This window comes from Onthophagus taurus, chromosome 3 (assembly GCF_036711975.1).
Source record: "Onthophagus taurus isolate NC chromosome 3, IU_Otau_3.0, whole genome shotgun sequence".
Lineage (NCBI taxonomy): Eukaryota > Metazoa > Arthropoda > Insecta > Coleoptera > Scarabaeidae > Onthophagus > Onthophagus taurus.
This window is the reverse complement of record NC_091968.1, coordinates 23,879,673-23,906,494: the sequence shown is the minus strand read 5'-3', so window position 1 is coordinate 23,906,494 and position 26,822 is coordinate 23,879,673. Positions and strand designations below refer to the sequence as shown.

At 32.8% G+C, this 26,822-nt stretch overlaps 1 protein-coding gene and 1 long non-coding RNA gene across 2 annotated transcripts in view; both read left to right on the top strand.

Moving 5' to 3' along the window:
- The first annotated feature begins 1,115 nt into the window (after positions 1-1,115).
- LOC139429567 (uncharacterized) lies at positions 1,116-4,203 on the top strand. Its single transcript, XR_011640124.1, has 2 exons — positions 1,116-1,983; positions 2,187-4,203. It is a non-coding gene; the product is annotated as an uncharacterized lncRNA (long non-coding RNA).
- Positions 4,204-16,178: 11,975 nt separating this feature from the next.
- Positions 16,179-26,822, top strand: part of LOC111419423 (serum response factor blistered) — a 62,492-nt gene continuing 51,848 nt past the window's right edge. Inside the window, exon 1 of the mRNA XM_071195411.1 lies at positions 16,179-16,739. Within this exon, the coding sequence (XP_071051512.1) occupies positions 16,368-16,739 (372 nt within the window). The 5' untranslated portion in view covers positions 16,179-16,367. The remainder of the gene's footprint in view (positions 16,740-26,822) is intronic.

Here is a 26,822-nt window from a genome sequence, read left to right as displayed (position 1 = left end):
TGAAAAATCTCTTTTAGTTTTTGAGAAATAAATTTTTGAAATAATCGATATTTTTCGAATTTTGCAATTTACGCCGATTAAGTTTTAAAAATTCGTATAAAATCCATTTCTTGGAATATGAGTATGAAAATTTCTCAAAGTGTTAATAAAAGTGTCCTCTTTCCAATGAACCAACCCGTTTTGAAAAATAACTTTTAGTTTTTGAGAAAACAAAATTTGAAGTTTTGACAAAAATTTTCGATGTTGCAATTTTCAAAATTCGCTATAAAATTAATTTCTTGAAGAATCCTTGTGGAAATATCACCAATTATTAATTAAAGTATCCTCTTTTTATTGCAAAAAGCCGTTTTGAAAAATCTCTTTTAGTTTTTGAGAAATAAATTTTTGAAATAATCGATATTTTTCGAATTTTGCAATTTACGCCGATTAAGTTTTAAAAATTCGTATAAAATCCATTTCTTGGAATATGAGTATGAAAATTTCTCAAAGTGTTAATAAAAGTGTCCTCTTTCCAATGAACCAACCCGTTTTGAAAAATAACTTTTAGTTTTTGAGAAAACAAAATTTGAAGTTTTGACAAAAATTTTCGATGTTGCAATTTTCAAAATTCGCTATAAAATTAATTTCTTGAAGAATCCTTGTGGAAATATCACCAATTATTAATTAAAGTATGCTCTTTTTAATGCAAAAAGCCGTTTTGAAAAATCTCTTTTAGTTTTTGAGAAATAAATTTTTGAAATAATCGATATTTTTCGAATTTTGCAATTTACGCCGATTAAGTTTTAAAAATTCGTATAAAATCCATTTCTTGGAATATGAGTATGAAAATTTCTCAAAGTGTTAATAAAAGTGTCCTCTTTCCAATGAACCAACCCGTTTTGAAAAATAACTTTTAGTTTTTGAGAAAACAATATTTGAAGTTTTGACAAAAATTTTCGATGTTGCAATTTTCAAAATTCGCTATAAAATTAATTTCTTGAAGAATCCTTGTGGAAATATCACCAATTATTAATTAAAGTATCCTCTTTTTAATGCAAAAAGCCGTTTTGAAAAATCTCTTTTAGTTCTTGAGAAATAAATTTTATACAATGATACAATTAATTTCTCTTTTTAATGCAACAACGATTTCTTATTCGATTCAAAATCAAAATCAATAAGCCTTGGGTTACCTATATAAATAAAATGACGATTTTTTACATCTAATCAGGAAATGAGTACTTCACCATGTGCGGACAAAAATAATGAATCCATTTAAGGAATTTTCAAACACCTGGATTTTCTTTTTTCTTGCCCAACCTTCAACAATACTTTTTATTCCTGTAATGTTTGTTTTTTGTTCTTACAATAATTGTTCTTTCATTACATTTTATTAAAGTTTTTTTTTGAAACATTTCTAATACGATTTCCTAAAGAGACCAAGAGTGGTGTGGTATTTTTTGTGCGTTTCCCATTCGATAGCCGCGTTCCCGAAGAAGATTTATACGATATCAAATGGTAGAGATACGGCCGTCTTGGTATCCGCGGCGAAACGGGCCCCGTAATGGTCGTCGGGGCCTTCGCCGAGAGAGCCGGAATCGGTCCATTTGCGGTAAATTGAACTGAGCACCGACGACGACCGCGCAGACAGCTTGGCACCGACAGTCTACTAGCTAAATCAATCGGTTCCAATAATTATCGGCGACCACTGATCGATTTATTGGTTTATTTGTCCCCGTCGAACAATAAACCATACCCGTATGCAAACATTAACTACGCTTTTAAACTCACTCAATGCACCTTGTACTATAAATTGAAATTTATCGATATCTCTTTAACATTTTCCAGCTCTATTCAAAAGAATTTATAATGAATTTGTACAAGAAATTATATTGGACTACATTTTAACATCTTTACAACTTCAATCAAGAATCCAGATTATTATCCATTAAGTGTAACTTGAACAAGTTTGCAAAATCAATATAAATCTTGACCCACAACAACTTGGTAAGTTATTTTTTGTTCTGCAGCTATGAATCTGCAATTTGCTATACATTAATTAATTATCGCACCCAACGTTATCATTGCAAGTATGCAACCAATATCGCACTGAATATATCTGAATACGCTAATCGCGTATTGCAATACCAATGTTGTGATATTGGTTGCATACTTGATGTCGGGTACTTATGTGTTATCTTATTTTTTAGCTTTCTACAGGACTATGAAGATGAAGGCCGAAGTAAATTGTGATGGAGGCTTTTTCACTTGACATCATAGTATTGCAAGTTGTAATTTAAACGAAAACTTAATGATAAAGGAAGAAAAAAGAAAAGGATAATAAGGATGGATCTTTTTTACCAATCCGAATTCCATGGAGGATGTTATCCGGCGCCACCGTTCGAAATCAATAAATAACTATCCGAAATTCCCGACGGACGTGCCGTTGTCAATATCGATGAGGTCCGGACCCGAGCATCGTCCTCTCCATATAAGGCCACGGGACGCCACCGCCGCGACTCCCGTAGTAAATTCCTTCCACTTGCCTTTCCGAACTTAAATCATTGTTATGTCGTAAAAAAATCGACCATTTCGTGCTCTTTACGTCGTAAACATTGCGCGCCGATCTGCTCATACTATAGCCAAAATGATCTTTTTAAATCTGTTATAAACAAATAATAAGAAATGAAAATCGACGGGTGTAGTAATAAAATTGCAAGTGGATTTAAGGAGTATTGTTTTGGTAAAGTATAGTTGGTGGTGAAGAAAACGAGTTGAAAACCTACGCGATATCAAAACGAAAGTCGTTACTTCCTACGGTCGGGTTTTAAATGACCAAAGAAGGCGTCACCAACCGGATTGGAAGTATATAAAACGGGACGTTTCTATTTGCACAATCGATTCGATTTATGCAAATTGATTCGTTAATATATTTGACCTAGGTCGTTAAAACTATCGCGAAAAATTTACTAAAACATTCTATTTTATATGGGTATCGAAAGTTAAGTCTTATTCGTCTTGTTCGTTGATGATATTTAATTATTTCGTGCAATTTAGTGATAAATTATTCAATACTTCCTCAAGAGTTGCTTATAAGAAGTGAAGATAGAGGTGCTGATTTTGATTTATATCAAATCTAGCCGATGTACTATATTATTATCTACACTATGCAGTGTTGTATTAATATTACCTAGTAGAAATGTATCAATTTGGTATAGCCATCGTATTCCGGAAGTGTACATTTAAGATATGGACATACAAGAACGTAATGCAACTTTCAAAAAAGATGTTCTAAATGTTCGGATCATCATGATTTACATATTTGTCAAAGCGACACTATAAAATGTGTTCATTATGGACAATCACATCTTTCTACCGAGGCAGGAACTTCGTTAGCAAACCGAGTGTGTCCTCAGTATTTACGCAAAAAAAAATAAAAGAAATTATGGCCACTCATAATTACTCTCGAACAGGTGTAGCTAGAAAAAAACATCAGAAATATATACCACACTAATTTTTCCCCCTTTAAAGAAAGATGACGCTATACAAAGGACAATCAATTTTGCTACTAGCACAGCGTCTCGAAGACAAATGGTGGACTATTCTGATATATTCAAAAAAAAATCACAACAAAAAATCACTAGAACTACTCCGAAAAACTCAACAACGACCTCATTACTGATACGATACAAAAGTCAAGAGAGTTCTAAAAGAAAATTTCAAGCCATTTGTAACATGTCTTCACGAGGTGTAGCATTGACAAAAAAAACCAGAATCACTTTTACAAAGGGATCTCAAGACCCAATAACAGAGTCCGAAGGTGAAGAAACATTTACAAATCTAAATAATTTAGTAATGCAAGACAGAAGAAGACAAAAAATATTTCCAGAAGAAGAAATTCCTATCGATGAGGACATTACTTTGGAATTTTTAACATTCTAAACATGTATGAACAGGACGTAGTTATAATTACTGAATCAAGGATGAACAAAAATATATTATATCTACACCTCAATATGGTCATTTATACATGTTTATCTATTTTAATAAACAAAAAAAGAAACTTCACATATTATGATAATGTTTCATGTTCGGTGGATAGAGTACACCTTTTATGCGTTTCCATAAATAATATCATTATCCTCGCCGGACAGTTATGGTTAGAAGACTATATAATAAAGTCAGGAATTCCAAACTCGAGCAAACATGGGACCTCTATAGGAAAGCCCTAACGGAATATAACGTGGCTATCCGCAAAGCCAAAAGAAAAACCTGGCGCAGCTTCTGTGAAGACATAGACAATACGCCTACAGTTGCTCGTCTGCATAAGATCTTGGAAAAAGATCACAACACTGATCTAGGCCACTTATGCAAACAAGATGGTAAATACACTGAGGATGCTAAGGAATCGTTGGAGCTCCTAATGAGTACACACTTTCCTTCCTCAAAAGCCGACCCTGAAGTAATGGACATAACCCGTCCATCAGGTAGGGTTCGCAGCATAGCTGGGAACATTTACTTCACACCCAACAAAGAAAAGTGGGCTATTTCTAATTTCAAGCCCCTAAAATCGCTTGGAGGAGATGGAATTCTGCCTATTTTTCTGCAAAAAGGCTTAGAAGACCTTCTCCCAGTAATAATATCGATATATATAGCTAGCTACAGCTTTAGCTATATACCCACTCTATGGAGGAAAGTAAAGGTGGTCTTCATACCTAAAGGTGGCATACAGACCAATTAGCCTAACTTCATTTCTCCTCAAAGGGATGGAAAAGGTAATCGATCAATACCTTAGGAATGGAGGGCTTGTCACTAACCCACTCCACCGTAGCCAACATGCTTACCAGAAAGAAAAATCAACAATTACCGCTCTCCATGCTTTGACAAACACTTTAGAGGAGGTAATTGCAACCAAATAGATAGCCCTATGTGCTTTCATAGACATAGAGGGTGCGTTTGATAACACCTCATATGAATCCGTCGATAATCAAGTGGTGTATAGCCTTGTTGAAAACTAGGCAGATCACAGCCAGTGTGTGAGGCGAGTCGCTAAATCTATCACCTCTATTATGGTGCCTGGTAGTTGATGACTTGATGAACACCTTAACTAAAAACGGATTTAAGGTTCAAGGGTTTGCTGATGACCTGGTAATCACAATCCGAGGTAAATATAATTCAATCATAACTCAGCTAATGCAAGTTAGCTAATGCAAATTGAACTCTACTTTGTAGCTTCCTTCTCCACTCGGAGAAGGAAGCTACAAATAAACGCACCCTCCATTGAAAGTAGAACTATTAACCTCAAAACAGAAGTTAAATACCTATGGGTAATACTTGACAGTAAACTAAACTGGAACTCACACTTAGATAAGGTGGCACCACGAATGGCTCACTGGGCCTACGTAGCAATAATCAGACCCATGGCCGCCTACGCCTCATTGGTTTGGTGGCCAAAAACAAAACATAAGACAGCACAACACTTGGTCTCACACCGCTCCATTTATTCACTGAAGAAAAGAAATGAACCACCCCGAAGGAGGAGACGCAGAACTTCAAAATTACGTAGAAATAGTTAGTGCCTAGAGACAAACAAATGATTAAATTTTCATAAACAAATGACAATATTTATTGACAATATTGTTAGTAATGTGTTGCATCTCCGCGTACTCTTATACATTCAGTAACCCTTCGTGGCATGCTGGAAATCAGATGGTCGATTGCCTCTTGGGGCAGCTCATTCCAGGCTACCTGTAGCTGTTGACGTAATTCCTCTAAAGTGTTGGGAAGATGGGATAATCGACGCAATTTTCTGTCCATCATGACAGACATGTTCAATAGGGTTGGGCAATTGCAGAACATTGTTTTGTGCTAGAAACTCTAACGTTACGTGAGCAATATGAGGTCGCGCATTGTCGCGTTGGAAGACGGGCTCTGGAAGGTCTTGGAGGAAATGCACTAACACGAGCTCCAGAATGGCGTCAATGTAACGGCGCGCGTTTAGGGTGCCCTGAATGAATGTCAAAGGAGACCTGCCACCGTAGCGTATTGCTCCCCACAGCATTACACCAGGAATTTGAGCCGTGTGGCGACGCTGAACAAACTGTAAATTTTACCTCTGACCTCTAGGTCGTCTGATCCGTAAACGTCCGTCAGAATTCCATAAGCAAAATCGGGATTCGTCGCTGAAGACGATAGTTTCCCATTCATGTTCGCAATGTTGTCGGTTTTGGCTTCACTGCAGTCTGGCATCTTTATGTTGTTGAGTCATAGGAAGACGAAAATAAGGACGATATGAACGTAACCTAAATGTGTGTACTCGACGATAAATCGTACTCATAGACACTCTGCGACCAATTGCTCGTATCCAATTGATTGCAACAGCACGCGTTGTTTCTACTGGGTCTTGTATTGCACTTCGCCTTAATAGCCGATCTTCGCGTGCTGCTGTCACTCTAGGACGTCCACTGCCTCTACGGCGGGTTTCTAAGCGTTCTTCCTGCCAATCCATCCAAGTCTGTCTGATAGTGGCGTGAAGTCGGCCCATGCGTCTGCCAATTTCCCGAAAGCTTAAACCAGCCTTATACATCCCGATAATTCGTCCTCTTTCGAAGGGCTTAAGATGGCGAAAATTTGCACGTCTTCGAACTCGTGGCATTTTTGAGACACTAACTTTACTAATGCAATGACAACAATCACAAACAAACAGCAACACGCAATTTGAGGACGTAACAGACAGATAATTTCTATCATTTGTGGCAGATGACCGTCAAAATGTAATCATTTGTTTGTCTACATGGACTAACTGATTCTACATCATTTCAAAGTTCTTCGCCTACTCGTACGGAGTGGTTAATTTCTTTTGAAAAGCTGAATATATACAAAAGAAGGCAGCTTCAAGCGCCTTATCATTGAAAATAGTTTCTTCACTCAAGTTGTTACAGGACCCATGTCTAAATCACCTGATTGAAATTATACCGACAGAATACAATTTCAACCAGCCGTATAATGATGATTGGGCCTCAACTAAAAAGAGGAATCCTAGCCTGGTACACCGATGCTTCAAAGACAGTTAGATCCGGAGTAGGCATGGGCATCAATGGACCAAATAGCCACATCAAATTGCCCATCAGCTCGGACATAACAATTTTCCAAGCAGAAGTTCTTGCTATAAACTTCTGCACCGCTTTGAACCTACAGAAGGGACAGAAAGGTGCATCCATAAACATTTTCACAGACAGTCGGGCCGCCTTAAAGGAAATTCAGGCCTACACGTGTGACTTCGCACTGATCAGAGAGTATACCAGCAACCTGACAGAACTCGCTAGGGGCAATGATGTTACTCTATGGTGGGTTCCAGGTGACAGCAACATTGAAGGCAATAAGAAGGCGGACAAGCTGGCCAAAGAGGCTTCATTGGACCCCAACCTGGTTGTGGACTACAAAAAAGCCAACTAAAACAAATAATCATCAACTGGGAGGTCTCAAAGGTAGCCTTACGTTGGAAAGAACTTCCTGGTTACAGACAAGCGAAGAGTGTGATAACTCCGTCGCAAAACAAAACCAAAGAGGTTTTATGCCTCAGCAAAAGGGATCTAAGGACGCTCTCAGGCTACCTGACCGGCCATGCGCCCCTAAAATACCACCTCTTCCACATTGGACAAGCTGAGGATCAAACTTGACGACGAATCAGAAACTGCTGAACATATACTGTGCAATTGCGTTGCCAGAGGCCGTCTAAGACACAACATTTTCGGTAAAACTCCCTTGTTACCTACCGACATAAAGGTTCAAGACCTCAGGACAATACTAAGGTTGGAGTAGCGTAGATTTGACAAATTAAAGGTCTCTATTTGAAGTCGTGCACACAAAACACTGAGTTCGTAAGTCATATGCGACTTGTGGCCGTCAATAAATAAAATAATTGGTGGATGGGGATAAAATACGTTGCCAATATATTTATAGAACGTTTCTGCAGTCATCCAACCTGTATCACTTCGGCCAATTCCCCAAGATGGATCAATAGAGTTTGCTATCTTTTGCGGTATCCTTTTGTAAGGATAAACTATCAAAAACTTTTCCTGTTTGGGAACAAATTTGGAAGCTCATTTCGTCTCCATTATAAACTCGTGTAGGGTCTTTGATGACTTCTGCTAAATTTGTTGCATAATATAAGAGTTAATATCTCAAACCAATTTCTTATATTAGTTTCGCTGACGCATGCACTGGCTGAAGTTACAGCTTCACTTGTTCTTTCAGTGATTTGGGGAGGTCTTCTCTAGAAATCTCTCAGTCAGCTCAGTAAATGGGTTGTTGCGAGGGTTATCTTGCAAAAACTTCTGAACGCTAGACAAAATATCTTCTTTCTTCCGAGGAAAACCCTTTTGAGACAAATCTAGAATCCATTTTGTTAGACAGCTTTCCTCTTGTTCTGTCAATATAGTTGGGGGTCCAAATGAATCTCGATGGCCAGGATTTTTTAATTTGAATTCAATAGTAGACCTAGGTTTTTCTTATTGGACATTTTTTTGACGAAAAAACAACTTTAAACTTACCTCTACGTGGTGTCCAGTCAATTTGCAGGTTTTTGTTTATTATTAGTTATAGTTTATTTATAATCACCAGCAAACTTTTTAACACTTTCTTAAGAAACCCGTTGTTTTGAGACGTGTTTACAGATTTTTTTTTAACGGACTATTCGGTTTAAAACTTTGAAATAAAGTTGTTTAATAACGATAGATGGAGCAGCATGAAACTTCTTGCGGTATTAAAAGTAAAGTGGAACGCTTAAAAATTATTGAAATAGTCTCTCTGTCCAATAACTGTCGTCCAATAATTGTGTGGTTTACCTATATAAAAATATATATTTTTGTATATTGCATTTTAAGTAAAACCAACTGTATATGAATAAATTTAAATGTTTTAGATAAGATTAAATCATCCCTTAAATCCTCTACCTATATAAAGTCAATATGTTTTTATTTTTTAACTAATCAATGAAATAATTCTTTTTTTTTTAGTCATTTTTTATTCGCTTTTAATTAGGCCTGTTCTGGCCGAGTCGTGTAATAAATAAAAATCAAAAATACAAAAAGGATGTTTATGAAATCGATTTATAACAATTAGGTCGACTGCGGGGCGTGCATCGAGATGCAAATTCGTCCCCATTGTATAGTGTAAACTGTGCCCCCCGATACGGGCATAATAAATTCACCCTGCAAATTTTATGTACTCCCCAGTATACATTATATCGACCCGCGTTTACTTTTATATATGGCATAGGTATCGATGTATTACAACAACAACAAAAAAAAATAAGCAAAAACAAAAATTCCTTCTTAATTGGCTAACCTAAGTTTAGCAAATTTTCGTTTATGGTATTGTTTCGGCCGGAAATTGCGTTGTTTTGCTTCATATTTAATCAATATCGAATCAATCAATAATTAAATAATAAAAATCGTATTCGCCAAATTTAGAAACGAATAATTTAACGCTTTATGGGGATTTATAACGAGAAGGGTTTTTGATTACTTCACCGATGTTGTTGCAACTTTCCAGGTGTACCAAGCGAAATAACGATTGTATTACGAAAAGATCTTTTACGTTTATGGCAATCACCATACAAGAAAGATACTCTTCTAGTAGCACATCAAAAAATAACAACAGGAAATCGGTCTTAATTATATCTTAATACGGTCTTATTAAAACATCTTGTTATTCTATTATATTTCATTAAATTAATTTATGTATTATTTTTTTTTATGGAAATTAAGAAGTGATTTTGATATCAAATTGAAGCTGAAACGTTCCTCTTTAAAATGATATATAAAACATGATAGGTTGAATAATAAAAATTCTATGATAAAGGGGTTGCAATTTTATGTTGTCAACTTAACCTCAAAATGTCAAAAAAGCCGAGTTTTAAAAAATCGTGGAAGGGTTATTTATGGAAATTAAGAAGTGATTTTGATATCAAATTGAAGCTGAAACGTTCCTCTTTAAAATGATATATAAAACATGATAGGTTGAATCATAAATTTTTTGATAAAAACTTGCATTTATGTTACGATTTCAAGTTAATCTAAAAATATCGAAATGCAACCGAAATCTAAAAAAATCGAGGAAGGGTTATTTATGAATATTAAGAAATGGTTTTGGTATCAAATTAAAGCTGAAATGTCTCTCTTTAAAATGATATATGAAACATGATAGGTTGAATAATAAAAATTCTTTGATAAGGGGCTTGCAATTTTATGTTGCTAACTTAACCTTAAAACGTCAAAAAAAGTCGAGTTTTAAAAAATCGTGGAAGGGTTATTTATGGAAATTAAGAAGTGATTTTGATATCAAATTGGAGCTGAAACGCTTCTCTTTAAAATGATATATAAAACATGATAGGTTGAATAATCAAAATTCTTTGATTTCTTATTTCTAGTTTTAGTTGAATACAAATATACTAAAGTGGGTAAAATCCATGTTGCAAGATCAAATTTAAATAAAACAATACGATGTATGATTAACTTCTTTCTTACCATATTTTTATTCAATTCCTCGGTACCGGTTTCAACCTAATTTACAAGGTCATCATCAGCCGAATCTACATGACCAAGAAATCACAATTACAAACATTCACAAATAACCTTTTAACGAAATATAAAGAAAAAGAAGTAAATGATGTATAATAATCGTTGGGTTGAATTGGAAAAATATTGAGAAAAGAAATGTTGAAACAAAACTTACATTTTCGTATAACCTAAAAGTGTCAAAAAGATGCAAATTTAAAAATTCCTGGAAGCCGTATTTATTGAAATTAAGGAATTAGGCTTGTTTTAAATTAAAGCTCAAAGCTTTCTCTTTAAAATGATGTATAATAATTGTTGGGTTGAATTGGAAAAATATTGAGAAAAGAAATGTTGAAACAAAACTTGTATTTTCGTATACCCTAAAAGTGTCAAAAAAGATAAAAATTTAAAAATTCCTGGAAGACGTATTTATTGAAATTAAGGAATTAGACTTGTTTTAAATTAAAGCTCAAAGCTTTCTCTTTGAAATAATGTATAATAATTGTTGGGTTGGATTGGAAAAATATTGAGAAAAAAATGTTGAAACCAAACTTACATTTTCGTATAACCTAAAAGTGTCAAAAAAGATGCTAATTTAATAATTCCTGGAAGTCGTATTTATTGAAATTAAGGAATTAGACTTGTTTTAAATTAAAGCTCAAAGCTTTCTCTTTAAAATGATGTATAATAATTGTTGGGTTGGATTGGAAAAATATTGAGAAAAGAAATGTTGAAACAAAACTTACATTTTGGTATAACCTAAAAGTGTCAAAAAGATGCTAATTTAAAAATTCCTGGAAGCCTTATTTATTGAAATTAAGGAATTAGACTTGTTTTAAATTAAAGCTCAAAGCTTTCTCTTTAAAATGATGTACAATAATTGTTGGGTTGAATTGGAAAAATATTGAGAAAAAAAATGTTGAAACCAAACTTACATTTTCGCATAACCTAAAAGTGTCAAAAAAGATGCTAATTTAAAAATTCCTGGAAGCCGTATTTATTGAAATTAAGGAATTAGACTTGTTTTAAATTAAAGCTCAAAGCTTTCTCTTTAAAATGATGTATAATAATTGTTGGGTTGAATTGGAAAAATATTGAGAAAAAAAATGTTGAAACAAAACTTACATTTTCGTATAACCCAAAAGTGTCAAAAAATGCAAATTTAAAAATTCCTGGAAGCCGTATTTATTGAAACTAAGGAATTAGACTTGTTTTAAATTAAAGCTCAAAGCTTTCTCTTTAAAATGATGTATAATAATTGTTGGGTTGAATTGGAAAAATATTGAGAAAAAAAATGTTGAAACCAAACTTACATTTTCGTATAATCTAAAAGTGTTAAAAAAGATGCTAATTTAATAATTCCTGGAAGACGTATTTATTGAAATTAAGCAATTAGACTTGTTTTAAATTAAAGCTCAAAGCTTTCTCTTTAAAATGATGTATAATAATTGTTGGGTTGAATTGGAAAAATATTGAGAAAAAAAATGTTGAAACAAAACTTACATTTTCGTATAACCTAAAAGTGTCAAAAAGATAAAAATTTAAAAATTCCTGGAAGCCGTATTTATTGAAATTAAGGAATTAGACTTGTTTTAAATTAAAGCTCAAAGCTTTCTCTTTAAAATGATGTATAATAATTGTTGGGTTGAATTGGAAAAATATTGAGAAAAAAAATGTTGAAACAATACTTACATTTTCGTATAACCTAAAAGTGTCAAAAAATGCAAATTTAAAAATTCCTGGAAGCCGTATTTATTGAAACTAAGGAATTAGACTTGTTTTAAATTAAAGCTCAAAGCTTTCTCTTTAAAATGATGTATAATAATTGTTGGGTTGAATTGGAAAAATATTGAGAAAAGAAATTTTGAAACAAAACTTACATTTTCGTATAACCTAAAAGTGTCAAAAAGATGCAAATTTAAAAATTCCTGGAAGCCGTATTTATTGAAATTAAGGAATTAGACTTATTCTAAATTAAAGCTGAAAGCTTTCTCTTTAAAATGATGTATAATAATTGTTGGGTTGAATTGGAAAAATATTGAGAAAAAAAATGTTGAAACCAAACTTACATTTTCGTATAATCTAAAAGTGTTAAAAAAGATGCTAATTTAATAATTCCTGGAAGACGTATTTATTGAAATTAAGGAATTAGACTTGTTTTAAATTAAAGCTTAAAGCTTTCTCTTTAAAATGATGTATAATAATTGTTGGGTTTAATTGGAAAAATATTGAGAAAAGAAATGTTGAAACCAAACTTACATTTTCGTATAACCTAAAAGTGTCAAAAAAGATGCTAATTTAAAAATTCCTGGAAGCCGTATTTATTGAAATTAAGGAATTAGACTTATTTTAAATTAAAGCTCAAAGCTTTCTCTTTAAAATGATGTATAATAATTGTTGGGTTGGATTGGAAAAATATTGAGAAAAAAAAATGTTGAAACAAAACTTACATTTTCGTATAAACTAAAAGTGTCAAAAAGATGCTAATTTAAAAATTCCTGGAAGCCGTATTTATTGAAATTAAGGAATTAGACTTGTTTTAAATTAAAGCTCAAAGCTTTCTCTTTAAAATGATGTATAATAATTGTTGGGTTTAATTGGAAAAATATTGAGAAAAGAAATGTTGAAACCAAACTTACATTTTCGTATAACCTAAAAGTGTTAAAAAAGATGCTAATTTAAAAATTCCTGGAAGCCGTATTTATTGAAATTAAGGAATTAGACTTGTTTTAAATTAAAGCTCAAAGCTTTCTCTTTAAAATGATGTATAATAATTGTTGGGTTTAATTGGAAAAATATTGAGAAAAGAAATGTTGAAACCAAACTTACATTTTCGTATAACCTAAAAGTGTCAAAAAGATGCAAATTTAAAAATTCCTGGAAGCCGTATTTATTGAAATTAAGGAATTAGACTTATTCTAAATTAAAGCTGAAAGCTTTCTCTTTAAAATGATGTATAATAATTGTTGGGTTGAATTGGAAAAATATTGAGAAAAAAAATGTTGAAACCAAACTTACATTTTCGTATAATCTAAAAGTGTTAAAAAAGATGCTAATTTAATAATTCCTGGAAGACGTATTTATTGAAATTAAGGAATTAGACTTGTTTTAAATTAAAGCTTAAAGCTTTCTCTTTAAAATGATGTATAATAATTGTTGGGTTTAATTGGAAAAATATTGAGAAAAGAAATGTTGAAACCAAACTTACATTTTCGTATAACCTAAAAGTGTCAAAAAAGATGCTAATTTAAAAATTCCTGGAAGCCGTATTTATTGAAATTAAGGAATTAGACTTATTTTAAATTAAAGCTCAAAGCTTTCTCTTTAAAATGATGTATAATAATTGTTGGGTTGGATTGGAAAAATATTGAGAAAAAAAAATGTTGAAACAAAACTTACATTTTCGTATAAACTAAAAGTGTCAAAAAGATGCTAATTTAAAAATTCCTGGAAGCCGTATTTATTGAAATTAAGGAATTAGACTTGTTTTAAATTAAAGCTCAAAGCTTTCTCTTTAAAATGATGTATAATAATTGTTGGGTTTAATTGGAAAAATATTGAGAAAAGAAATGTTGAAACCAAACTTACATTTTCGTATAACCTAAAAGTGTTAAAAAAGATGCTAATTTAAAAATTCCTGGAAGCCGTATTTATTGAAATTAAGGAATTAGACTTATTTTAAATTAAAGCTCAAAGCTTTCTCTTTAAAATGATGTATAATAATTGTTGGGTTGGATTGGAAAAATATTGAGAAAAAAAAATGTTGAAACAAAACTTACATTTTCGTATAAACTAAAAGTGTCAAAAAGATGCTAATTTAAAAATTCCTGGAAGCCGTATTTATTGAAATTAAGGAATTAGACTTGTTTTAAATTAAAGCTCAAAGCTTTCTCTTTAAAATGATGTATAATAATTGTTGGGTTGAATTGAAAAAATATTAGTATAGTAGAAAGTACCGACAGCTCTAAATGCGCCGAATAGATGACTACAGTTTAAAATGACTGTTTAAAACTACCGGTACTTTAAAGTACCGTCGGGACACAAAGGGTTAAATATTAAAATTCAATCTGTTTTCAATATTGCTTATTTTAAGATTTAAAAACTTTATTATTTTCTAACACGATGGTGAAGTTTAATTTATTGTGTAATTGGTTGAGATATTTTATGAAATTCGTTTAAAACACTAAGATTATCTTCCCATATACAAAAAACGTCATCCACATATCTTATCCATTTAACTATAATATGCTTTTTGAAAAGATTTTTAGCATTCATAATATGATGGTTTTCAAAATACTCTAAAAATATATCGACGAGTATGCCCGATAGAAAAGAAAGGCATGTCCATCGGTAAATATTCTGATATTTTGTAAGTTTTATTATTAAAAATGCATTAATTTTGTGTAACTATATGAATGTACAGGGTGGTTAAAATTAGTAATGATTAAATAACAATGTAAAAACATCTTTGATCGTAGATAGTATTTAAAAAATAAAAGACTAGAAATAGCGCAACGAATATTATTGATAAGAGAGTTAATTATTAAATGTTGTATAAAACAAGCAGAAGAAATAAATAGATTATTATTACAAGATAAAAGACCTTTAAATAACTAACAATTAAAACGAATAGGCTATCTCCGAAACTATAAGAGTTAGAAAAAAAGTAGCTTACATGTCATGATCTAGTTTTTCGAGAAACTGCTAATGTCAAAAACCCCAAAGCGCTATCGTCTTTTGTTTTTCCCCTAGAGGCCAAAATTGAAAATATCGTACAAGTGCAATTATCTTGGTTATTATTATTATAGGTGGAGTATTATAACTAATTGTAAGACATTATATGGACACTTTTTTACAGAGAATTTGATGACGTAGTCAAAATTGTTTGGTTTTGGATTAACCATTCGTTTATTAAATTCGTTATTTTACAATAAAGCTAAAAATAAACTATAAAAGAAACAATTTATTTCTTTTTTAGATTATTTGTTCTTGTCTTTCTTGGTAATTCCATACGATTGTTATTAAATTGGAAAGTTTGAGGAGATACCAACCAACCTAAACCGAAATTGGTCTCCCACCAACGATCGTTGGAAATAAAGGTGGGATTACAGACTCAGCCCAGTGCCATATTTAGCTTAGCTCGATGCCATTTATGGTAAAAACGTCTCTGAAGGGAGGTCCCCACGTGAACCACGTGCTCCTTCTTTCCCCACCTATCTTTACATCAACTTATTAACGTTTACTTTAAACTTTATTATGAGTTTAAAATAGACGTTATAAGAGGAAATGATCTGAATTCTGAATAGAACTAAATTTAGAAAGTTGTTTGTCCTGGAATCTGCTCATTTTAAAATAAATTTGTATCAAAAAAGTCAAGTTAAATAATCGATAATTAAAAAAAGATTATTTATTACAAATTACGAATTAATTTCGAATTAATTTCATTAAATTCATAAATTAAATCTTAAAAATAAACAAAATTTGATACAAAAAAAACCACCTGTATATAATAAAATGAAATTCGCGCAGAAAAAGATAGGAGGGGAAAAGTAAGGTTATGTTTGACGTTTGTATCCGCGCTTGCGTATAGGTAGTTTGTCAATTGGCCGAGTGGAGGCGCGACACGTTAAAACAGTTGCTCGACAACAGTCGAAGTGTAAGCACTGAACGCGTTTTACTTAGTGAAGGTGCGTCGCGTTCTCCCCTTTTATTTTGATTTATTATTTATTTTGTTGTTGCCATAAAACGAAAATCGTGTTCTTTATAAACAGGCAAAAAAAAAGTTTAACGCGGTGCCGTAAAACGGAAAAATCAATCAAACTGTGGTGCAGCATGGAGCCCCCTGGTGGGAGAGAATCCCGTCTTAACCTCAACTACAACATGGATCTAGTGTCAGGAGGTTGGCCAAGTACGAGTTTACAACCGGCTTCACCACGCCATATGACATCGAATTTTTCTTCTCATCGTGGTATGAAAGCGGATTCTTACGATGAAAGGGGTTTGCCATCGCAAACGATGGGTTTAGACGGTATCGTTAATGATATGCCCGAAGATCCGTACAACTCGCAATTACCACCCAAGAAATCACCCCCGAGTAACGGCAAGAAAACTAAAGGACGTGTTAAAATCAAAATGGAATATATCGAGAACAAATTAAGACGATATACAACCTTTTCAAAGCGAAAGACTGGAATTATGAAAAAGGTAAAGCGATTTTAAAAAAATATTACAGTTTTCTTTTTTACCATAACCTATTAACATATTATTTATTTAATAATTTTATTTATTATATCACTTTATACGATTTAATATCTAAAAAAACACTTTTTAAAACAATACAACAATTAATCTAATTAATTAAAAAATAAATTTAATTAAAATTACAGTTTCCTTCTTTACCACTAAAAAAATTTGACAATTTAAACGTCAAATTAATCGCAAATAATTTTCGTTTTATTTAAACTAATTGATCGTTTTTATTAAATTTGATAATTGATTTCGATTTAAGTAAATATATATATGTTTCATCAACACATGTAAAGAGTTGCGCGCGCAGCGCTTCTTGGACCGCTATACAAAAAATGACAACAGATAAACATCTGTTCTAAAACGGGTGATTTCTCGAATACAGAGTGATTTTCCGGTATCGTACCTCCAGGGAACGGTTTATCACGGTTCAAAAATGCGAGTGGACGCGTTTCGCGTTTAGGAAATGAACGGGAAACGCGCATAAACGCTTCCGTTTGTAACACGTGACCGATAATTACGTTGGGGTCCGTACGGTAACTGCACCAACTGGTCAGTTGATCTTACCGTGGAAGACATATGGTCGGTAAATTTCGGGCTTCTTAGATTGCGAAATACCTAAAGGTGTCTTGACTCTTCATTTTTTAGGGATTCATCTTTATGATCAATCTGAACAATTTTTTTTATTGAGTTTTTAGATTATTCATAATATCAACATCATTTTTGATACATTTATTTGGTGTAAAATGGAAAAACTTTTCCAATAACATATAAATCCCGTTATTTTTATACATGATCCTTTTTTTTTTGGCAAAATTGTCTTTTTTAGATTATTCAACCTCTAACTTTCTTTTTTTCGCATTTTTAGTTATTTGAAATCCATCATTGGTGTAAAGCTGGAATCAATTTTGTAAATTATTGAAGTACACCTTTTGAAGGAAAATTGTTTAGAGAAGATTAAATATTTGATTGCCTTTTTGTTGAGCAACTCCTTATTAGCTATTGTTGTTCTTTGAGCTTACATACTTACGGTCTCAGTGGGGCTGTGATTGGCTGTGATAGTTCTAGGTCTAGTGTTAGTTCTAATTTTACACCAGTACTATGACTAGAACTAACAGAAGACCTAAAACTAGAATCATTCGGGTTTAGCCGTCTTGAGAGACGTGCGGCTAAACCCGAATGTTTCTAGTTCTAGATTTAGTGTTAGTTCTAGTTTTAGTTGTTATTCAGCGCTAGGTTGTTGTATATATATTGTATGAGAAAATGTTTATACGTCGAACACATATGGTCGGTAAATTTCGGGGTTCTTAGATTGCGAAATACCTAAAGGTGTCTTGACTCTTCATTTTTTAGGGATTTATCTTTTTATTGATTATGTTCAATCCGAACAATTTTTTTATTGAATATTTAGATTAGTCATTGAACTAAAGTTATATCTTTTTATATCAACATAATTTTTGACATATTTATTTGGTGTAAAATGGAAAAACTTTTCCAATAACAAAAAAATCCCGTTATTTTTAGACATGATCTTTTTTTTTTTGGCACAATTGTTTTTTTTTAGACTATTCAACCTCTAACTTTCTTCTCTTCGCATTTTTAGCTGTTTGAAGTTGATTGATGAACATCTTTTGAAGGAAAATTGCTTAGACGACATTGAATATTTGGTTGCCTTTTTGTTGTTGCAGCTCCTTATTAGCTATTGCAGTTCTTCGACCTTACATCCTTAGGGTCTCAATGGGGCGATGATTAGCTATGATAGTTCTAGGTCTCGTGTTAGTTCTAGTTGTACACTATCACTAGAACTTAGATTGCAAAACACCTAAAAGTGTCTTGACTCGTCATTTTTTAGAGATTCACCTTTTTCTTCATCTTTATGATCAATCTAAACAATTTTTTTTATTGAATTCTTAGATAATTCATTGAACTAAAGTTGTATCTTTTTATATCAACATCATTTTTGACATATTTATTTGGTGTAAAATGGAAAAGATTTTCCAACAACATAAAAATCCCGTTATTTTTAGACATGATCTTTTCTTTTTGGTACAATTATCTTTTTATTGAATTGTATTCCTAGACTATTCAACCTCTAACATTCTTTTCTTCGCATTTTTAGTTGTTTGAACTCCATCACTGGTGTTAAGCTGGAATACATTTTTTAAATTATTGAAGAACATCTTTTGAAGGATAATTGTTTAGAGAAGATTAAATACTTGGTTGCCTTTTTGTTGTTGCAGCTTCTTATTAGCTATTGCAGTCCTTTGACCTTACATCCTTAGGGTTTCAGTGAGGCTGTGATTAGCTGTGATTAGCTGTGACTATCACTAGAACTAACAGAAGACCTAAAACTAGAATCATTCGGGTTTAGCCGTCTTAAGAGACGTGCGGCTAAATCCGAATGTTTCTAGTTTTCGGTTTAGTGTTAGTTCTAGTTTTACACTAACTCTATTACTAGAACTGACACAAGACCTAAAACTAGAATCATTCTGGTTTAGCCGTCTTAAGAGACGTGCGACTAAATCCGAATGTTTCTAGTTCTAGGTCTAGTATTAGTTCTAGCTTTACATCATACTAGCACTAATGCAGGGTCTCAATGCTTCTACGAAGTCTTTTTACCTTATAATTGTTATGCATTGTTTTTAGGTTATTAATTCACTAAGATTTGTAGCTTATACGCGTTCCTCATTACCAGAAATCATTCAAGGAGTCAAGCCGGGGGCTGTGATTAGCTGTGATAGTTTTAGGTCTAGTGTTAATTCTGGTTTTACACTACCACTATCACTAGAACTAACACAAGACTAGGGAATGCATTCCCGAGATCCCGAATTCCGGGATCCCAGATGATTTTTGGACTCGAAAATCCCGGGATTTTTAAAGCTGAATCCCGGGATTATAACAAAATTGAAATAATTTTGTAATAAAGTGCCCAATTTCCTTAAACGATTTTGCCTTAATTTCCTTATTTCTGAAATAATAGAAGTACTTGAGCCAATTAAATTAGCTGTAGATGCGTAGTGTAGACGAGACGCCAATTTATGTACGGCAGATGCTGTATTAATATTTTTATTTCGGCAAATTTTTGAAGACCAGTCTAATTTTGCTAATAAAATGTTTCAAGTACTAAAAGCTTGTATGGAAAAAAGATGCCATGTAGAAATTACTAGTGTATTAAAATACCTTCAAAATCTTAAATATAACGTCGAGAAAGACCAGACAAATGTTTGTAAAGTTTTTGGAATTCCTTCTCGAACCGTTATTGAAAAGCAGATAAAAAAATGTATTGAAAGACTAACAATTGTAAACAAAGATAATTTAGAAACATGTTGCGATAAAGATATGGAAGACAATATGGAAGTGGATCAAAATGAAGAATCACCAATTCGAGCACCTTTATCATCAAAAGAAAAGCTGCAAGCAGAAATTGAAAAGTGCATGAAGCCAAAAACACAAACTTCTAATTTAATGGCAACAATAAGGAAGGATTTAAGAAGGATTAAGGAAGTTCATAATTTAAGCAAAAGCGAAATTATTAAAGAAAAACGAAAATAAAGTATTAACTTTACCTTACCCATCTATCTTCGTTATTGTTAATAATTGGACTAAGATAAATTGGGTTAAATCGTAATAATTTAATATAAGGAATTCACTGTTGCTCTGTGTCCCATTAGTAATGGACCACTCTGTATAATTTCGGGATCCCGGGATTGTAAAACTTGCCTGGAATTGCAATCCCTACACAAGACCTTAAACTAGAATCATTCGGGTTTAGCCATCTTGAGAGACGTACGGCTAAATCCGAATGTTTCTAGTGTCTTAGTTCTAGTTTTAGTTGTTATTCAGCGCTAGGTTGTTCTGTATATAAGGATCGCAGTGGGGCTGTGATTAGCTAAGTTTGATAGTTCTAGGTCTAGTTTTAGTTGTTATTCAGCACTAGGTTGTTGTGTACAGGGTGTCTCAGCGAGACCGGTCATTAGACGTTTCTGGGGTTCTGGGGAAAATAAAAATTTGAGAATTCAGACTTAAGTATTATCAATTACGATCTCTTCGTCTAAAATATTTTCAGATTTCTTGCACTCCCGGTTATACCGGAAGTCGCCACCAACTTTATTTTTTTAAATGGAACACCCTGTATATTTTTACATATTTGGATTTGTCTGTTTTCAAGGTTTATAAATAACTTTACTTTTTGCAATTTGATTCGGTCGTCCTCGAGTTATTCGAATTTTTCTCGAAAAATCTGCTCCAGCAGACATTTGTTCAAAAAATCAGAGAACACTCGATTTTTGGGATATCAATTTAGGATTGAGAACATGCTTAAGCAACATGATGGAGTATGTTTTGGTGCCGAGAACTGCGGTCTAGAACGTTTGATCACTTTACTATGGCACGTTATCTTTTCAAAATTTGGAAGTACCATAACTTCATTTTTTTAAATGGCACCCCACATATTTTATTTTTTAGTCGTCTTCGGTGTCTCATTCTACATCTTTTATATCCCATATGGCCCATACCTAATATTAATAGTTTGGGAGATAATTAGGGTTTTTTGAAAAATGCACATATATCATATGGATATTTAGCCTAGTGTACCATGAAAAACAAGCCTTCTGAATGAGTTCTTGTCAAAGACTCACTTGTTTACGTCATTTGATGCATGTGAGCTAATAATTATCTGTTACGTCCCTTAATATTAGTACTGAAACGAGTTAAAATCGATAACAATAACGAAAGTAATATTTACACAAATCAAGAAATTCTTAATTTATTTTTTTTGCATAAAAAGTGCGACAAAGTTCGTAGTATGATTCCCAGATCTTCTTTGGCAGCTCGAATTGAGGTGTTGGGACTAGGCTCGAAATAAGCCAAGGTATTCACCTCTTCCGTTGCATTATCTACTACATTTTTTGGTCAGTTTAACAAGTGATTAATTCGTCCAAAATGCAAAAATTTGCTTCTATTCCTCTAAATTTACCTTTTGTCATCGGACATAAATGTGGATAATTTTCATTAAACATTCTGCAAGTTCTACTAAGAACTTTGTCGCACTTTTCGTGCACAAAAAATAAATTATGAATTTCTTCATTTGTATAAACATTATTTACATTATTAATATCCATTTTAACTGGTTTTAGACTCACAAGCATCAAACAACCTAAATTAGACTTTGACGTTTATCAATAAGTCATTAAACATTTGTTTTCCATGGCACACTAGGTTAATATCGATATGATATGTGAGCATTTTTCAAAAAACCCTAATTATTTCTCAAACTATTAATGTTAGGCATAGGACATATCGAATATAAAAGATGTAAAATGAGACGCCGAAGACGACTAAGTAATAAAATATGGGGGGTGCCATTTAAAAAAATGAAGTTATGGTGCTTCCAAATTTCGAAAAGTTAACGTATGATAGTAAAGTAACCAAACGATCTAGACAGCCGTTCTCGGCACCAAAACATACTCCATCATGTTGTTTAAGCATGTTCTGAATCCTAAATTGATATCTTAAAAATTGAGTGTTCTATGATTTTTTGAACAAATGTCCGCTGGAGCAAATTTTTCTAGAAAAATTCGAATAACTCGAGAATTGCTGGTTCAAATTGCAAAAAGTAAAGTTATTTGTAAACCTTCAAAACAGACAAATCCAAATATGTAAAAATATACAGGGTGTTCCATTTAAAAAAATAAAGTAGGTGGCGACTTACGGTATAACCGGAAGTGCTAGAAATCTGAAAATATTTTAGATGAAGATAACGTAATTGATAATACTTAAGTCTGCATTCTCAAATTTTTTGTTTGGCCAGAACCCCAGAAACGTCTAATGACCGGTCACGCTGAGACACCCTGTATATATATACATATATACAACATATATATACACAATATATATATATCTATTTTTTTTGGCAGAATAATCTTTTATTGACTATTCAACCTCTAACTTTCTTTTGTTCGCATTTTTAGTTGTTTTGAAGTCCATCATTGGTATTAAGCTGGAATAAATTTTGTAAATTATTGAAGAACACCTATTGAAGGAAATTTGTTTAGAGAATATTAAATATTTGGTTGCCTTTTTGGTATTGCAGCTCCTTATTAGCTATTACAGTTCTTCGACCTTATATCCTTGGTGTCTCAATGCATTTACGAAGTCTTTTCACCTTATAATTGTTATGCATTGTTTTTAGGTTATTAATTCAGTATGACTCATAGCCAGAAATCATAAGGAGTCAAGTCTGGATAGCTATAATGGCTTTTAATGTAACATATCTTTTATGCAACGACTACATCATCTTTCTCAAAGTATTCTACTACTCCAAACTTTAAAATGCCACATCATACAGTAAACTCAACGTATAGCTAATCTGTTTGATTTATATATATTGATACAAAACTTGTATAGTTTGCGAAAAAACTCGGCCGAGGTGTTACATAATTTCCATAGTGAACAAAAAATAAACAGTTTACCTAAAATCTTTTAATTAAGCTGAGATGACTTGCGACTGAGGCGCTATATTGATACCATATCGATACAAAACACTTACAGTTTGCAAAAGAACTCGCTATTTTGTCTACATTTTGTCGCATTAAATTGTTATCATATCGATGCAAAAGATTTACACTGGGATGTTCCAATGTGCATGGCAGCTTTTTAACATAATATTAATTGCTGAACCTCAGCTACAAGCAACCTCGGCTTAATTAGATAAAACCCAACGTTCTCTGGTCTTGATTTATCAGTGGCCGTTTCAATGCGCTGGGCAACTTTGTTTCCGGGTTAATAAGATAATACTCAACGTTTTTCGGTCTTAATTTTAATTTGCAATTCATTCTGGGACGTTACATGGCAGTGGATAGCTTTGTTCTAGCGTGATATTCATTACTTGGTCATTACTCGTCGGATTGAGGGTGACTCAAACTCTTCCAACGAAGCTTCTAGTCTTTAACTAGTACCATACGAGTGGTAACATCTTTTTGGAATATCGGGTATGGTATGCCAAGACCAGTAAAGGTTTTTACGACTTAAGTTGATACTTGATGCTTATTATAGGTTTGTTTAATGTAATAGTTATTGTATCCAAGCAAGCGACAAACTAGTTGTCAAAAATAATTGATGATTTTATTTTTGTATTCTTTGCATCAAATAGCAGCGCTTTATGCTAGACTACATGATATAATTTATTTCTATATTTGAGTAATACATTCTGTTGTAGAATCTTAATAGATTTGATAAAGTTGTGTTGAAAACACCGTTTTTCGTTTATTTATTTTTTGAGGTCCAAGTTTTTCTTAAATGTAGTAATTCCCTTTGCTATGTTCTCCAACATCTTGCTTTTTTACTCCACATCGACATCGTTTTGATCATCTATTTTGTGCAAATGTTATGAAGCTTTTCCTCATTTTGCGTCATCGATTTCCCAATAATTAACGTTTTATAACGAAAAATTTCGCAATATTTTACAATGAAAGAAATAGGTGAAATAAAGATGTGGTTAGAATTTTCATTTCACAATACTATATCTGATAATGGGGTCATTCATTTTTTTTTCGCTAAATTCACGAAGATTTGTATTTTAATATGTACATTCAACACTTTACATCTAAGCAGTTAGTTAGAATATTGTTGAAAATTCAACAAAATCAATTCAGCTCCGTGATCAGGAATTGGGCAATCTGAAAAGTTTTTTTGCAACTTTATGCTTACAAAGTTTAATTGAGTCAAGGACTGAAAGCAACTGATTACGCACATCGAAGAGAATTAGCTGAATGGATTATAGATCATTTTCTTCAAAGATTTGGATTTTTTTTGAAACGGACAACTAGAAGGGTGAGGAAATAAATTAAATAAAGTGTTGCACCAAACACTATTCCAAACCTCAAGCTAATAATGTCATCTTGTCAGCTGCAAATTTCACAAAATTATAGAAATTAGGCTCAAGTTTTACTTGATTGAAATGAAATATGATTTCATGCAACTTTATTTTAAACTTCTGAAGTGTTCTGTAGATATTGAACTTAGAAGATGTTCCAACACTAGGTAACTTAAACTTCTTTATTTCATCCACCTCAACAAACACATCAATTAAATAATTTCTTTGACATATATTAATGGTTTTTATTGTACTTGCTGAAGTAGTGCTTCTTATACTCCAAATTTACTCCAAACGTTGTAAGTTGTGTGATTTGTGCACAATGTTTTTATTTTTCAACACTACACCTAGAACTAGAATCATTCGGGTTTAGCCGTCTTAAGAGACGTTCGGCTAATCCCGAATGCTTCTAGTTCTAGGTTTTGTGTTAGTTCTAGTTGTGGTTGTTATTCAGCGTTAAATTGTTGTATATTTGCATTGAACTAAAACTAGAACCAACACTAGACCTAGAACTAGAATCATTCGGGTTTAGCCGTCTTAAGAGACGTTCGGCTAAACCCGAATGATTCTAGTTCTAGGTCTAGTGTTAGTTCTAGTTGTAGTGTTAGTTCTAGTTGTGGTTATTATTCAGCATTAATTAGATTGTTGTATATTTGTATAGAACTAAAACTAGAACTAACACTAGACCTAGAACTAGAATCATTCGGGTTTAGCCGTCTTAAGAGACTTTCGGCTAATCCCGAATGCTTCTAGTTCTAGGTCTTGTGTTGGTTCTAGTTGTAGTGTTAGTTCTAGTTGTGGTTATTATTCAGCATTAGATTGTTGTATATTTGTATTGAACTAAAACTAGAACTAACACTAGACCTAGAACTAGAATCATTCGGGTTTAGCCGTCTTCATAGACGTTCGGCTAAACCCGAATGCTTCTAGTTCTAGGTCTTGTGTTAGTTCTAGTTGTGGTTTTTATTCAGCGTTAGATTGTTGTATATTTGCATTGAACTAAAACTAGAACCAACACTAGACCTAGAACTAGAATCATTCGGGTTTAGCCGTCTTAAGAGACGTTCGGCTAAACCTGAATGCTTCTAGTTCTAGGGTCTAGTGTTAGTTCTAGTTGTAGTGTTAGTTCTAGTTGTGGTTATTATTCAGCATTAGATTGTTGTATATTTGTATTGAACTATAACTAGAACTAACACTAGACCTAGAACTAGAATCATTCGGGTTTAGCCGTCTTAAGAGACTTTCGGCTAATCCCGAATGCTTCTAGTTCTAGGTCTTGTGTTAGTTCTAGTTGTGGTTGTTATTCAGCGTTATATTGTTGTATATTTACATTGAACTAAAACTAGAACCAATACTAGACCTAGAACTAGAATCATTCGGGTTTAGCCGTCTTAATAGACGTTCGGCTAATCCCGAATGCTTCTAGTTCTAGGTCTTGTGTTGGTTCTAGTTGTAGTGTTAATTCTACTTGTGGTTATTATTCAGCATTAGATTGTTGTATATTTGTATTGAACTAAAACTAGAACCAACACTAGACCTAGAACTAGAATCATTCGGGTTTAGCCGTCTTAATAGACGTTCGGCTAAACCCGAATGCTTCTAGTTCTAGGTCTTGTGTTAGTTCTAGTTGTGGTTGTTATTCAGCGTTAGATTGTTGTATATTTGCATTGAACTAAAACTAGAACCAACACTAGACCTAGAACTAGAATCATTCGGGTTTAGCCGTCTTAAGAGACGTTCGGCTAAACCTGAATGCTTCTAGTTCTAGGGTCTAGTGTTAGTTCTAGTTGTAGTGTTAGTTCTAGTTGTGGTTATTATTCAGCATTAGATTGTTGTATATTTGTATTGAACTAAAACTAGAACTAACACTAGACCTAGAACTAGAATCATTCGGGTTTAGCCGTCTTAAGAGACGTTCGGCTAATCCCGAATGCTTCTAGTTCTAGGTCTAGTGTTGATTTTAGTTGTAGTGTTAGTTCTAGTTGTGGTTATTACTCAGCATTAGATTGTTGTATATTTGTATTGAACTAAAACTAGAACTAACACTAGACCTAGAACTAGAATCATTCGGGTTTAGCCGTCTTAAGAGACGTTCGGCTAATCCCGAATGCTTCTAGTTCTAGTGTTAGTTGTAGTTGTGGTTAAAACTAGAATCAACACTAGACCTA